This window comes from Rhincodon typus, chromosome 7 (assembly GCF_021869965.1).
Source record: "Rhincodon typus isolate 14 chromosome 7, sRhiTyp1.1, whole genome shotgun sequence".
Taxonomy (NCBI): domain Eukaryota; kingdom Metazoa; phylum Chordata; class Chondrichthyes; order Orectolobiformes; family Rhincodontidae; genus Rhincodon; species Rhincodon typus.
In genome coordinates, this window is record NC_063338.1 from 96,159,725 (window position 1) to 96,176,065 (window position 16,341).

Sequence of the window (16,341 nt, forward strand, 5' to 3'; positions counted from 1 at the left end):
CCATCCAGTCTTCCAGGACCTCACCAGTGGCTAACGATGATGCAAATATATGATCCAGGCCCTTGCAATTTCTTCTGTAGCCTCTTGTAGGGTTCTTGGATATACCTGATCAGGACCAGGAGATTTATCCACCTTCATATATTCTAATACTTCCAAACCTCCTGTACCATGATATGGACCGTCCCCAAGACATTGCCACTAATTTCCCCAAGTTCCCAAGTCTTCATGTCTTTCTCCACGATAAACACAGAGGAGAAATACACATTGAGGGCCTCATCCATCCCCTGCAGTTCCACACATATACTTGTCCATTTGGTCCTTGAGAGGCCCTGTTCTCTCCCTAGTTTTTTTTTCCTTTAATATACTTAAAGAATGTCTTTGGATTCACCCTAATCTTCTCAGCCAAAGCTATCTCATGCCCCCTTTTCACTTTCCTGATTTTCTTCTTCAGTAAACTCCTGTATCCCCTATGTACCTCCAGGGATTCCCTTGATCCCAGCTAGCTGTACCTGAGCCATGCCTCCTCCTTTTTTCTGGTCAAAGCCGCAATATCTCTTGTCATTCCAGGGTTCCCTTCTCTTGAACTCTAGATTTTTCTTTCTTGTTTGTGAACAGAACATATCCTGGCAATTTTCTGCATTGTTGGATAGTTATCAGTGTAACTGTACTTGAAGCAGCCTGTCTAAGGCTTTAACACTGCAATCAGCAAGTCAATGGTTTGTGCTTTATCCTGTGCCTTCAGTAAAGTTTCTTGATATCACGTCAAATGAATTGAAATATTTCAAGTCTGGTTCTTTGAAGATGAGGACCTCAGGAAGAGGTTACTTGAATTTTCGTTTGGTTCAGTAGCAACACTCATTCACATCTACGTATCTTGCTTCACTGAACTGTGACACCTGGAAACAGATGAGGAATTCTACTTGTGTGATGATGCTGTGGCTTTAAGACGTTATTTTGTCCTGTCTTTTTTGAAGAGAGCTTGTAAGGCAGAGGAACTGAGTAGTGTACCAAAACCACTTGAGTAAACAGCTTGGGAGGCCTTGTGTTTTTTTTAACAGCCTGAATGGGTGTGGCTAGCTCTCACAGATCAGGATTTCTGGGTTTTGGTTTTTCAGTAGCATCAAAAGCTGTTGGAATCTCAACAAATTGGAAGATTCAGTAGATTGCTCCTGCCTGCTACTGAATCTGAATTTTCTCGAATTTTTCTTCCTGGATTAGAGAACTGCAAATCAGAATCTGTGAGTGAATTTGCCTTTTGCCAAGGGATTTGTTTATGGGATGTTACTATCTTGGAAAAGTGAATTTGTAATAGTTACTGTATCTCTTATTTAGTTAGTTTTCCAATAGACTTAAGTTATTCTAAGCTGTTTATTTTGTTTGTATTTTAACTATAGTATTTAAATAAATTGTTTTTTTTGCTTAACATTGAGTAGTTTTACCAGTCACATTGCATCTGGAACACAGCCCTTCACATTTGCTTTTAAAATAAGAAAACGTTATGGTCAAGGCTACCTTCTTAAAATATTTGAGGGGGCCTTGTCTGGTCCATAATATTGTAACAACCAAAATCTCCCTCCCTAAGACCCAATATTATCAATAATTATTGTGATGCATATTCCATTCAGTGTAATGCTATGCTTAAAAAACACCGAAACATTTTACAAGATGAACTCCACCAGTCACAAAATAGTCCTCAGTTATATTCATGCATGTTCTTTCTTTTTAATTTCGCTTTCTAACATTGCTGTTAAGTACTGAGCATTTTTGAAATATTAAGTTTTAAGCAGTTTTGAAAGAATATTGTCCTACATCTTTTTGAAAACAACAAAGTAAATTCCAATTCTGGTGCTTTTATGTACTCACCTACTACACTTCCACCTGTTGTCAGTTGTTGTGAGCTCAGTTGACTGGACTGTTCGATTGTGATGCAGACTGATGCTGATAGCGTGGATTCAATTCCTGCATCAGCTAAGGTTACTGTGAAGGACAGTCTTTCTCAACTTCTCCCCTCACCTGAGTTGTGGTGACCCTTGGGTTAAACCACTACTGTCTGTCTTCAATGGGAAAGCAGCCCTATGGTAAGTCTGTGATGACTTTACGTCGTCAACAAATGAAGATGGCTGGTGGAGGCTGACTTATGTGATGAAATGTATTCATTTGGATAAATTGTACAGTTGTAGAGCTGTACAGCATGGAAATAGACCCTTCAGTCCAACTCATCCATGCTGACCAGATATCCTAAATTAATCTAGTCCCATTTGCCAGCATTTGGCCTGTATCCCTCTAAACCCTTCCTATTCATATACCCATCCAGATGCCTTTTAAATGTTGTAATTGTACCAGCCTCCACCTTCTGGGGTCCTGATCCGAAACATCAACTTTCCTGCTCCTCTGATGCTGCCTGGCCTGCTGTGTTCCTCCAGCTGCACACTGTGTTGTCTCTGACTAGCATCTGCATTCTTGCTATCTCTTTTCTGATTTCTGATTCCTTGATAGCTTGCTTGAGTTATGTATCATATAAGGAGGATAACAGTTTGAAGAATGATAAAAACTAAACCTGGCATTTTAATAATTTTATTAAAATTTAAAACTGATTTGCATTTCATTGTTTTCTAGGGACTATACTTCTCAACCCTCTATAGCTGATAAAGGTGCGTACAACTTTAAAGTCGGTTTGATATTAACTCTTGTTGTGACTTCTGTTAACTTTTTTAATGTTTTGTATATTGACCACACATATCTAGGATTGGCCAAAATGCCTGCTGTGCTGGTGGTGGGTGGGGGAGCTTGCATCGAATAATGTCCCAACAACACTGTTTTGTTCAGAATATTTGGAACACTGTCACAGCTGAGGAAGGGCCTGAGGAAGGGTCACGGGAAACTTTAACTTTTTTCCTTCACAGATGCTGCCAGACCTGCTGAGCTTTTCCAGCAACTTTGTTTTTGTTCCTGATTTACAGCATCCGCAGTTCTTTTGGTTTTTATTTAGAACACTGTGTTGACCAGGTTATCACTTCCTTCTTGTGTTGCCTATAATTCAACTGCAAGTTTAACTTTTATGCTGTGTGCTTTTTGATAAGATTCTTTCAAGATTACCTATCTGGAAAGTCTATGATACTTGTTCATAATTTTCCTCTTGATTTTAAAAGCAAATCCGTGGAACCAAAAATCCATGATCTTTCTATCAACTGTGCCATAACTACCAGTAGAAGCACAACAATATCTAAACCAGTCTGTGACCTAGCATGTCAAGGCCTGACCTTTCCTAAGAATTTCTGCAAAACTATTTTGGAAGTGTAGCCTTCATTTGTCCCCAGTCATGAAACAAGAAGAGACGTGACCAGTGTGGAAACATTCAGACCAGAACCTTGGCCTGGCAGGCTTTTAGTGGGTTCATATCCCAAAAAAACAGGCTAACTGCTCTGATCATTAATGAAAATGATGTCTATTTTAGACCTGTCCACCTGTCCAAGATTTTCCTCCCAGCCTTTTATAAAAGGGACCTGTGAACAAAAGATTCAAATGTATTTTAGGCAGGAGGGGAACCAGAGCTTCAATATGCAATATGTTCATTAGGGTGACCTCTCACTTTGCATTCTAGTATTAAGGGGCATTAAGACATTGGCAATTTCTGCACTGTAGGAAGCTTTCTTGATCCTGGTTGACACTATTTCAGCATTATTTTGAATGGAATCAATTTTAAAGGTATATCTGTCTATCACAACTGACATCTTAGGAAGGTCTTCATTTGTGAAATAAATGCAGAATATCCACAAAAATCCACTGTCCTGCCCTGCTGGATCTCTCATTTTGGCTATAAATGAAATACTATTATTATTGTTGATTTACCATTTAATAGTGCCTTATATTCTTTCCTATTCTTTTAACACTTACCCATATTATATTCAGTATACTATTTCCTTTTGAAATTAATCTGTCAAAGACAGTTTGGTTTAACTTCATTGTCTGCACTCCTCTGTTGAAGAAACATACAATATCTGTCCATCGTACAGCCGTCTTCAACAAAAAGAAGCTGGAGAAACTCAGCCATTCTTGCAGCATCTGTGAAGAGAAAGCTGAGTTAACATTTTGGGTCCAATGACCCTTCATCAGACTCAAGATTCTTCTTGCCTGGAGCCCTTCCCAACCTTCCAATTTAATTCTTGCCAGTGAACTTTTCCAAAATCTGGAACCAATACTAAATTATCTGCAGCGATAATGTATCTGAATGGTTAAAATCTGGTGTACAATTTCCATGTTAGTCACATGATCCAGAATTTTAAGACCATAAGGTTTAGGAGCAGAATTAGGCCATTTAATCATTCAATAAATTTCTGGAACTAAGAATCTAATGATGAGCATGAAACCACTGCCGATTGTCGAGAAACCAATCTGGTTCACTAACGTCCTTTAGGAAAGGAAATCTGCAATTTTTACTTGGTCTGGCCTACACGTGACTCCAGACCCACAGCAATATGAGTGACTCTCAACTGCCCTCTGAAATGGCCTAGCAAGCTACTCAGTTGTATCACTACAAAGTCTAAGACAGACCACCTGGCATTGACCAAGGCACAGGAAAAGACAATGGCATAAACAGCCCTGTAAACCCTGAAAAGTCCTCCTTACAAACATCTAGTGGCAATTTATTCCTAAGATTTTGTACTGAGATACCTTTTGTACCTAAAAAGCCGCGATGGCCTGTAATGATGGACGTTTTACTTATTTATTTTTCTAATTTATTCCAAAGACTATGTACCTAGGTACAGTTGTGTACTTAAGGTGGTGCTGTAAGCTGCGACTTTGTAAACTTTTCATTGTACTCATGTGAATACCTTTGAGAATAAACAATAATAATTTTAATTCAATGGACTCGTACCAAAACTGAAATGAATAGTTGACCTAGCATCAAGCTAGGCACCTGAAACATTAATGGCAGAAACAGCCCTGTCAACTCTGCAAATTACTCCTCACTAACATCTAGGGGTTAGTGCCAACGTTGGGAGAGCTGTCTCACAGACTAGTCAAACAACAGCCTGATATAGTCATACTCACGGAATCATACCTTACAGACAATGCCCCAGACACCACCATCACTAGTCCGGGATATGTCCTGTCCCATCAGCAGGATAGACCCAGCAGAGGTGGTGGCACAGTTGTACACAGTTGGGAGGGAGTTGCCCTGGGAGACCTCAACATTGACTCCAGATTCCATGGAGTCTTATGTCTTAAGGTTAAACATGACAAGGAAGTCTCTTGCTGATTACTATGTAGTGTCCTCCCTTGGCTAATGAATCAGCACTCCTCCATGTTGAACAATACTTGGAGGAAGCACTAAGGGTGGCAAGGACACAAAATATACTCTGGGTGGGGGATTTCAATGCCCGCCACCAAGAGTGACTCAGCAGAAGCACTACTGATAGAGCTAGTCACATCCTAAAGGACATAGGTGCTAGACTGGGTCTGTAGCAGGTGGTGAGGGAACTAACAAGATACTTGACCTCATCCTCAGAATCTACCAACAGCTGATACATCCATCCATGATAGTGTTGCTAAGAGTGACCACTGCATAGTCCTTATGGAGACAAAGACCTGCCTTCACATTGAAAATAACCTTTATCACATTGTGTGGCACTATCCCCATACTAAATGGGACAGACTTTAAACAGATCTAGCAACTCAGATTGGGAAACCACAAGGTGGTGTGGGCCATCAATAGCAGCAGAACTTTATTCCAACACAATCTGCAGCCTCATGTCCTGACATATCCCCCACTCAACCATTACCATCAAGCCAGAGGATCATTCCTGGTTCAATGGAGAATGCAGGAGACCATGCCAGGAGGAGTACCAGGAATACCTAAAAATGACATGTCAACCTGGTGAAGCTACCAAAGAGGACTACTTGCATGCCAAACAACATAAAGCAACAAGTGGTAGATGGAGTTCAGCGATCTCATTGGATCAGACCAAAGCTCTGCAGTTCTGCCACATCCATTTTTGAATGGTGGTGGACAATTAAACAACTAAATTGGGGGCAGGTTCCACAAATATCAATGATGGAAGAGCCCAGCACATCAGTGCAAAAGGTAAGGCTGAAGCATTCACAGTAAACTTCTGCCAGAAGATCCATCTCGGCCTCCTCCAGTGGTCCCCAGCATTACAGATAGCAGTCTTCAACCAATTCGATTGACTCCTCATGATATCAAGAAATCGTTAGAGTCACTGGATACTGCAAAGGCTATGGGCCATGACAACATTCCGGCAATTGTACTGAAGACGTATTCCAAAATTGCCACTGCTCTAGCCAAGCTCTTCCAGTACAGTTATAACCCTGACATCTACCAGACAATGGGGAAAATTGACCAGGTATGTCACAAAAAAGCAGGACAAATCCAACCCAGCCAATTACTGCCTCATTTGTCTACTCTGAATCATCAGTAAAGTGATGGAAACAGCACCTGCTCAGCAATAACCTGCTCAGTGACGCCCAGTTTGGGTTCTGCCAGGGCCACTCAGCTCCTGACCTCATTACAGCCTTGGTTCAAACATGGACAAAAGAGCTGAATTCCAGAGGTGAATTGAGTGTTACAGCTCTTGACATCAAGACCACATTTATAGAGTCACAGAGCCACACAGCATGGAAAGAGACCCTTTGGCCCAACTCATCCATGCAGACCAAGTTTTCCAATTTAAACTAGTCCCATTTCCATGGGTTTGGTCCGTATCCCTCTAAACCTTTCCTATTCATGCACCTATCGAAATGTCTTTTAAATGTTGTTACTCTACCTGCATCTATCATTTCCTCTGGCAGTTCATCCCACAAACGAACCACACTCATTGTGAAAAAGTTTCCCCACAGGTCCCTTTTAAATCTTGCCCCTCTCACCTTCAAAATATGCCTCCTAGTTTGAACTCCCCCACCCTAGGGAAAAGACCTTTGTTATTCACTTCATCTATGTCCCTCATGATTTTATAAATTTCTACAAGGCCACCCCTTAACCTCCTGAGCTCCATTGAAAGAAGTCACAGCTTGTCCAGCCTCTCCCTATAACTCAAACCCTCCAGTCCCAGCAACATCCTTGTAAATCTATTCTGAACTCTTTCCAATTTAATAATATCCTTCCTTTGGCAGGGCAACCAGTACTGTACACAGTACTCCAACTCACCAATGACCTGTACAACCTCAACAATGACATCCCAACTCCTATACTCAGTGTTGTGAGCAATGAAGGCCAGCATGCTAAACACCTTCTGAACCACCATGTCTACCTGCGACGCAGCTCTCAAAGAACTATGCACCTGAACCCCTAGGTCTCTTTGTTCGACAGCACTCCCCAGGGCCCTATCATTAACTGTATAAGTCTTGCCCTTGCTTGTTTTATCAAAATGCAATTTCTCAGATCTATCCAAATTAAACTGCATCTCCCACTCGTCAGCCCTTTGACCCAGTTGATCAAGCTATGTAGACTTGCTCGTCAAGCCAGTGTGCTTGTTGTAGATATTTCTTCACCCTGCTAGGTAGCATCGTCAGTATGCCCCAGTGAAGCAGTGGTGTTCTGTCCCGCTTGTTATTTATATGCCTCGGTTTGCTGGGGTAGTTTGCATCACTTCTAGTTCTGTTTTTCAGTGGTTTGCATATCGGCTCCAGTTCAATGTGTTTGTTGATGGAGTTCCGTTTGGAATGCCAGGCCTCCAGTTCTGGGGAACTCCAGACTAGTGCATACAGAAAGACCACCCATACGGACCAGATACTTAATTACACCAGCAACCACCCCAACACCCATAAATGGAGCCGCATCAAGAATTTATTCAAATGAGCCACCACACACTGCAGCAACCTGGAACTGCACAAAGCAGAACACAGAGTTATACGGAGTTTTTAAAAGGAATTGTTACCCAAAAAGCACAATCTGCCGTTACTTCCACGATAAGACCACAACAAGAAGACACAACACTGCCAGACACACTAGTCACCCTGCCGTACATCAGAGACATATCAGAGATGACTGCTCAGACTCCTAGGTATCAGGGTAGCCCGCAAGCCAACAACCATCTTACAATGGCTACTGACGAACGTAAAGGATCCCATACCCACAACCAATAAAACCAACATAAAATACAAAATACCATGCAAGTACTGTGAGAAACTGGATTAAAACTGACAATAACAATACATAAACACCAACTAGCCACCAAGAGACACAACCAGCTCTCACTGGTCTCAGTACACATGGACAAAGAAGGACACAAATTCAACTGGGACAACACGTTCATAATAGCACAAGCCAAACAGAGACATGCCAGGAATTTCTGGAGGCCTGGCATTCCAACTGGAACTCCATCAACAGACACATTGAACTGGACCTGATATACAAACCACTGTAATACAAAACTGGAATTGGTGCCAATCACCCCAGCAAACCGGGGCATATAAATAACAAGCGGGACAGAACACCAACGCTTCACCGGAGATGCACAGATGATGTTACCTAGCAGAGTGATGAAACATCTGCAATCATACACACCAGCTCCACGAGTAAGTCTACAACCTCATCCACAACCCGAGCTACAAATCTTCTCAAAAACTTTGATCAAGATCCCTCTGTAATCTTGGATAACCTTCTTCACTATTGACTATACCACCAATTTTGGTGTGTCACAAACTTACTAACTTTGCCCCCTAAATTCTCATCCAAATCATTTATATGACTCATATACAACAGTGCCATCAAGGACCCTGAATAAAAGACCTGGAATCATTGGGGATTAGGGGCAAACTCTCCACTGGTTGAAGTCATACCTGGTGCATAGGAGGATGGTTGTGGTTGTTGGAGGTCAGTCATCTCAGTTCCAGGACATCTCTGCAGGAGTTCCTCAGGGTAGTGTTCTCGGCCCAACCACCTTCAGCTGCTTCATCAATGACCTTCCTTCCACCATAAGGTCAGAAGTAGAGATGTTCGCCAATTAATGCATGCCTATTCGCAACTCCTCAGGCAGTGAAGCAGTCCATGTTCACATGCAACAAGGTCTGGACAATATCCAGGCTTGGGCTGACAAGTGGCAAGTAACAACTGCCAGGCTATGACCATCACCAATAAGAGACAATCTAACCACACCCCTCGGCATTCAATGGTGTTAACATCACTGAATCCCCCACTATCAACATCCTGAGGGTTACCATTGACCTGAAACTCAACTTTACTCACCACATAAATGCCATGGCTACAAGAGCAGGTCAAAGGTGAGTAACTCACCTCCTGACTCCCCAAAGACTGTTCACCATCTACAAGGCACGAGTCAGGAGTGTGATGGAATACTCCCGACTTGCTTGGACGGGTGCAGCTGCAACAACAGCAAGAAAGCTTGACACCATCCAGGACAAAGCAGCAGCTTGATTGGCACCACATCCACCAGCATCCACTGCCTCCACCACTGATGTTCAGTAGCAGCAGTGTTTGCAATCTATAAGATGCACTACAGAAATTCACCAAAAATCCTCTATCCAGAAGGATAACGGCAGCAGATCCATGGGAATACCACCACCTACAAGTTCCCCTCTAAGCCACTCACCATCCTGACTTGGAAATATATTGTGTTCCTTCACTGTCACTGGGTCAAAATCTTGGAATTCCCTCCCTAAGGGCATTGTGGGTCAACCCACAGCACATGGACTGCAACAGTTCAAGAAGACAGCTTACCACCACCTTCTCATGGGCAACGCGGGAAGGGCAATAAATGCTGGCCCGGCCAGCAATACCCACATCCCACAAGTGGGTAAAATAAACTGCTCTGCCAGGTGAGTATTTAAAAAGTCCAAAAATGATAGGAAGTGAATCATATTAAAGGTTGTCTGTAATCCAATACAAATAGTATTTCTAAATATTAAAATATTGATGTTTAATAAATAACATGTTAAATAATATTACCTTTCTAGAAGCTGAACCTAGAGACACAACTGAGACATGCATCATGTCTTCTTCTGATGAAGACAAGGAATCCGAGGTGAGAGTTCAAAATTATTGGCACTTAGGTTCAAAGTTGCTGAGCTGAGGGCTGAGCTGCATACATTGTGGGCATCAGGGAGTTGGAGAGTACCCTGGATGCTTTGTTCCAGGACACTGTCACAGCTTTAGTGATTTAGAGGGTGTAATTGCAGGTAATCAGGAACAGGGATCCAGCACATAATAATGAAGGAGCCTCAGCTCTTGACTTTGCCCAGTAAGTGCAAGGTACTTGTTAGGTCTGCAGGTGAGAGTATGGACTGAAGGATGGTTGAGAAAACTCGTCATGGCACCAGACTGCAGATGCCATTCAAGTTCTGGAAGTGAAAAGGAATGTAATAATAGTGAGAGACAGTACAGTCAGGGGGTTATATATTATTCTCTGCAGCCATGAATAGGAGGTCCAAAAGTTGCATTACCTGCCTAAAGCCAGGGTTAAAGTCATCATCTGCAGTTGATGGAATTGGAGTTAAAGGGGAGGATGAATTGATGTGCTCTACATTGCTACCAGTGACATTGGTAGAAGTAGGAACAATATTTTGCTCAAAGAGTTTGAGAAGTGGGGCTCAAATGAAGAAATCTGAAACAAAAAATCTCTGGAGTATTAACCTGAGCCATGTGTCATAGGAAGGAAGTGTTATGATTCATGAAACACTTACCAGCATAGAAGGGTCTATGCCATTGGAATAGGCTCCGTTTTTAAACAGACTCTTGAGTTGTATAACTGGGGAAGTTTTAATTTCATATTTCCCACACTTCATAATATTTTATGTTTACTCTTTATTGAATCAAGGCACTATTCATCCATTCAAATAAACATAAACATATACAGAAGATTTGAAATGGATTGAAATGAGGTTATAGCTTCTCTTTTGCTGCCACACTGTTCTGTATCGTGTTTTACAAGAAACACTAGGAAAAGGTTGGTATATGTGCTGAAGATGGGCTGGGGGGAGGGGGAAGGGGTAAACAATAGGTAAAGATAGAGCCCAGAAAGAGAGAGAAAAACAGATGGGCACACAAAGGAATGGGTAAAAAGGTTAGCCTGGGAGAGGAGGAGGAATCTGGGAGAAGTCAACTCAGATACCATGATTGAGAAGACGATCGCAGGCATAGGCTCAGTGGCTACTCAGGAACCAGATTTGTAGACTGAGTGAGTAATGCATGAAGAGAGATAAAGTACTTACTTCTTGTAGTTTTTGGACCATTCCGTATCACCTGTCCTTCGTGAAAAAGTTTGTAAAGAGTTTGGTACCAATATGGACCACAACTGGTGAGCAGCCAGAAATTATGGTCCCTGTTGGTACCAAACGACTTAGGCAGAAAGAGAGATGAGGTTCTGCAAAGGGAGTTAGGTCGGAAGTTGAAAAGCATTGTAATCTCGGGATTACTTCCAGTGCCATGTGCTAGTGAAGCCATGTGTAGGAACATATTACAGTTAAATACATGGCTAAGGATCTGGTGTAGGAGGGAGTGCTTCCGGTATGTGGATCACTGGGATGTCTTCTGGGAAACATGGGATTTGTACAAGAAGGATGTATTGCACCCAAACTAGAGGGGCAACAATATCCTGGCAGGGAGATTTGCTGGTGCCACTCAGGAGGGTTTAAACCAGTATGACAGGGCATGGGGGGTGCAGGAACCAGAGTAGTAGGTCAGCAAGTAAAATGACCGAAGAGGAGTCAGAGGCTAGGGCTAGTAAGGCTGAGAGAAAGAACAGACAGGGAGAGTTTACTGAACACAGCAGGACTAGTGAGCCACTGAGGTGCATCTATTTTAATGTGAGGAGTATGACAGGTAAGGCAGATGAACTTAGAGCTTGGATTAATACATATAACTATGGTATTGTAGCTATTACAAAGACTTAATTGAGAGAGGGACAAGATGGCAGCTTAATGATCCAGGATTTAGATGTTTCAGGGGAAATACAGATGTAATAGAGGTGTGGGAAATGCATTACTGATAAACAAGAACATCACAGCTGTATTGAGGGACAACACCTTTATCCAGCAAGGCCATGTAAACAGAGCTCAAGAATAGAAAGGGTGCAATGACTTCATTGCAATTGTACTACAGGCTTCCCAACAGCTAGCGGGTGATACAGGAACAGATATGTGAACAGATTATGGAAACAACAGGTTTGTTGTGCGGGGTGATTTTAACTTCCCTGATATTGACTGGGACTCACTTAGTGCCAGGAGCTTGGGTGAGGGGGTAAGTTTGTGATGTGTGCCCAGGATGGCATTTTGAAATATTATGTAAATAATCCAACTAGGGAAGGGACAATAGTCGACCTGGCATTGAGGAATGAGCCCAGCCAAGTGATCAAAGTTTCAATGGGGGAGTATTTTGGGAAGAGTGACCATAATTCTGTAAAGTGAAAGTTACTTATGGATAAGGGCAAGAGTAGTCCTTGATGGAAAGTATTAAATTGGGGGAAGGCTAACTACCACAATATTAGGCAGGAACTGGAGAATGTAGATTGGAGGCAGCTGTTTGAGGGTAAATCCACATCTGGCATGTGGAAATCTTTTAAAGGCCAATTGATTAGAGTTCAGGACCAGCATGTTGCTGTGAAAATGAAAGATAATGATGACGAGATAAATTGAGAGCTTAATCAAAAAGAAAAAGGAGGCATAAGTAAGGTTTAGGAAATTGAAGTTAAACATTGCGCTCAAAGAATACAAAGATAGCAGGAAAGAACTGTAAACAAGGAACTAAGAGGGCTAAAAATGCCATGAAATGTCTTTGACGATTGGGATTAAGGAAAATCCCAAGGTATTTGATACATATGTAAGGAGCAAGAAGTTAGCTGAGGAAAGGGTGGGTCTATTCAATGACAAAGGAGGAAATTTATGCGTGAAGCTGGAAAAAGCAGTGAGGTCCTTAACAAATACTTTACATTAGTATTCACAAAGGAGAAGAATGGTGAATCTTGGGAGCGATATGTTGATATTCTAGAGCACGTCAGCATAAAAAAGGTGTTGGGTGTCTTAAAAAGCTTTAAGGTAGACAAGTTCCCAGGACCTGATGGGATCTATTCCAGAATCTGAGGGAGGCAGGTGAGGAAATTGCTGGGGCCTTGTACGAAATCTTTGTATCCTCTTGGGAAAGGCCCCAAAGGACTGGATAATAGCCAACATTGTTCCTTTGTTTAAGAAGGGGAACAGGGATAATACAGGAAATTACAGGCAGGTAAGCCAGACATCAGTGGTAGGGAAATTATTGGAGAAGATTCTTAGGGGTAGAATTTACTCACATTTAGAGCCATAGAGTCATACAGCATGGAAACAGACCTTCAATCCAACTTGTCTGCGGCAACCAGACATCCCAATCTGACCTAGTCCCATTTGCCAGCATTTGGACCATATCCTCTAAACCCTTCCTATTCATATACCCGTCCAGATGCATTTTAAATGTTGTAATTGTACCAACCTCTACACCTTCCTCTGGCAGCTCATTCAATATATGCACTGGCCTCTGCGTGAAAAAGTTATCCCTCAGGTCTTTAAAATCTTTCCCTTCTCACCTTAGACCTATGCCCTCTAATTTTGGACTCTCCTACCCTGGGGAAAAAAAACTTCAGCTGTTCACCATATCCATGCCACTCATGATTTTATAAACCTCTGTAAGGTCACCCTTCAGCCTCCGACGCTCCAGCGGAGAAAGCCCCAGCCTAATCAGCCTCTCCCTACAGCTCAAATCCTCCAGTCCTGGTAACATCCTGGTAAATCTTTTCTGTACCCTCTCAAGTTTAACAACATCCTTTAGAAGAGTGACCATATTTTGAAAAATATGGACTTCTCAGCAATAGCTCCATGGCTTTGTGCTGGGAAGGTTGTGTTCCAAAAACAATTGAGTTTTTTGAGAAAGTGACAAAGATGATTTGATGAGGCCAGGACAGTGGATGTTGTCTATATAGTCCTTAGCAAGGCCTTTGACAAGGTCTGTCATTGCAGCTGATAACAAAAGGTGAAGTCACATGGGATCCGCAGTGAGCGGTAAGATGGATGCAGAACTGGCTAGTCATACAAGACAGAGAGCAGTGGTAGAAGGGCTTTTGTGACTGGAGGTCTGTGAGCAGTGATGTTCCACAGGTATCAGTGCTGGGACCCCTGTTGTTTATAATATATATAAATGATTTGGAGGAGAATTAGGTGCCTTAATTAGTAAGTTTGCAGACAACACAAAGATTGGGGCGACTGTAGATAATGAGGAGGATTGCCAGAGAATACAGCAGCATATAGGTATGCTAGAGACTCAGGCAGAGAAATGGTAGATGGAGTTTAATCCAAACAAATGTGAGGTGCAGCATTTTGAGAGATCTAATGCAGGAGCAATGTATTCAATAAATGGCAGAATCCTTAAAACCATCAACACACAGAGAGAATTAGGTGTACACGTCTACAGTTCCCTGAAAGTAGCAACATAAATGGATATGGTAGTCAAGAAGCCTGTGGTATGCTTGCCTTCATCGGTTGGAATATAGAGTATAAAAGTTGGCAAGACTTGTTGCAGCTGTATAGGACTTAAGTTAGGCCACATTTCAAATAATGTGAAGAAAACAAAAGAACTGCGGACGCAGGAACTCAGAAACACCTAGATCAGTTCTGTGGTATAGAGGGATCTGGATGTCCTGGTACATGAATCACAAAATTAGTGTGCAGATTCGGCAAGTGATTAGGAAGAGGAATGGAAGATCATTTATTGAAAGGGAATGGAATATAAAAGTGGGGGAATTTTACTGTAGTTATACAGGCATTGATGAGACTGCATCTGTGCATTGTGGTCAGTTTTGGTCTCCTTATTTGAAGAAAGATGTAATTGCTTGAGGAGCAGTTCAGAGGAGGTTGACTTGGTGCATTTCTGGGATGAAGGGCTTATAAGGCTAGGTCTATACCCATTGAAATTTAGAACAATGAGAGGTTATCTTATTGAAATATATAAGGTCTTAAAGAAACTGAATAGTGAGGATACTTGGAGGATGTTTTCAATTGGTGCAGTGACTGAAGACAGGGGACTCGTTCAGAATTAAAGGCCTCCCTTTTAAGACAGATTTGAAGAGAATTATTTTCTCTGAGGGTTTTAGTATGTGAAATTTTCTCCCCAGAAGATAGTAGAGGCTGAGTCTTGAATGTATTTGATGTTCTGATAGATTTTTGATCAACAGGAAAGTGGAGACGAGACCACAATCAGATCAGTGATGATCTTATTAAATGGTGGCACAAGCTCAAAAGGCTAAATTGCCTTGCTATTTGTAAGTCCGACGTTCCCATGTACTGAACCTTGGGATACTTTATTACAGGAAATGTCCTTTATAAATGTGAGCTTTTGTTAAGGACTGATTTGTAATGAGACTCCTAAACCAATTTATTGATAGAATGGAAGGTAAAAGAATTCAGAGAATATGACATTAGGCTTCGGAACCTTAAATGGATATAAGCAACAACAGTCGAGAGCAGTTGTAGTTCTAGTAAAATAAAGCTTAAGAGGTTGGTATGGAAAGTTTGACTGAACATTTTGCGTAGTGTACGATGTTAAAGCATGACTGAGAAAAACATGTAGGCTAAAAATATTTTGAAGCACTGGGCGATGGAGTAAGCTTGGCTTTTGATGCTGAGCTCATTTGATCAGGACTTAGGAGTTGTGCAAATATATGTTGAGAAAATTTACTGAAAGCTCATTATAGTTGTACATTTTACCTTTATAGTACTGAGGCAGAAAGTTGTAAAGGGCAATGCAATCCATTAATTATGATTTGAAATGTATTTGAGCAAAAGAAATCAATGAAAAGCCTTGCTTTGCTTCCCAATTTAGATATAGTTCTCTGGTGGGAATATGCTTTCATAAAATTGTTCACCATTATTCATAACTCCTTTATTCCAACTCTGTTTGCTTCAGGAAAATGAAGACTTGTGTGCCCTCGATCAAGATTAATAGAGGACTGTAGAAAACGAATGACAAGCAGATCTGAGTGTCTTCCACAGATTCACAGTTACAATGTGTAAAAAGCACTCTAATCTTAAATACATCACCAGTAAACCCACATGTTTCAATCTCAGATTACTTGAATAAATGTGAGTTAATGACCACCAGATCTGTTATCAGGCACACTAATTCCAATTGCTGATTGTCTGAGAAATTCATTTTAATTTACCAGATTAAAGGAGTGAGAGGTTTACATTCAAAATGGCTGGTTTCACTACATAGTGGCGGGGAACCAAACAAATTGAAACAAAAACAAAGTGCTGGAAAAGCTCAGCAGGTCTGGCAGCATCTGTGAAGGAGAAAACAGAGTTAACGTTTCGGGTCCGGTGACCCTTCCTCAGAACTGATGGTGG

At 41.6% G+C, this 16,341-nt stretch overlaps 1 protein-coding gene across 2 annotated transcripts in view; it reads left to right on the top strand.

Annotated features, from left to right (window-relative positions):
• The window catches only part of LOC109921663 (desmin-like), a 152,304-nt gene extending 136,258 nt beyond the window's left edge, over positions 1-16,046 (top strand). For both annotated transcript variants that reach the window (XM_048599543.1, XM_048599544.1), the window contains 3 exons: positions 2,617-2,651; positions 9,934-10,001; positions 15,902-16,046. In XM_048599543.1, the coding sequence (XP_048455500.1) occupies positions 2,617-2,651; positions 9,934-10,001; positions 15,902-15,937 (139 nt within the window). In that variant the 3' untranslated portion in view covers positions 15,938-16,046. The remainder of the gene's footprint in view (positions 1-2,616; positions 2,652-9,933; positions 10,002-15,901) is intronic.
• Positions 16,047-16,341: the final 295 nt, after the last annotated feature.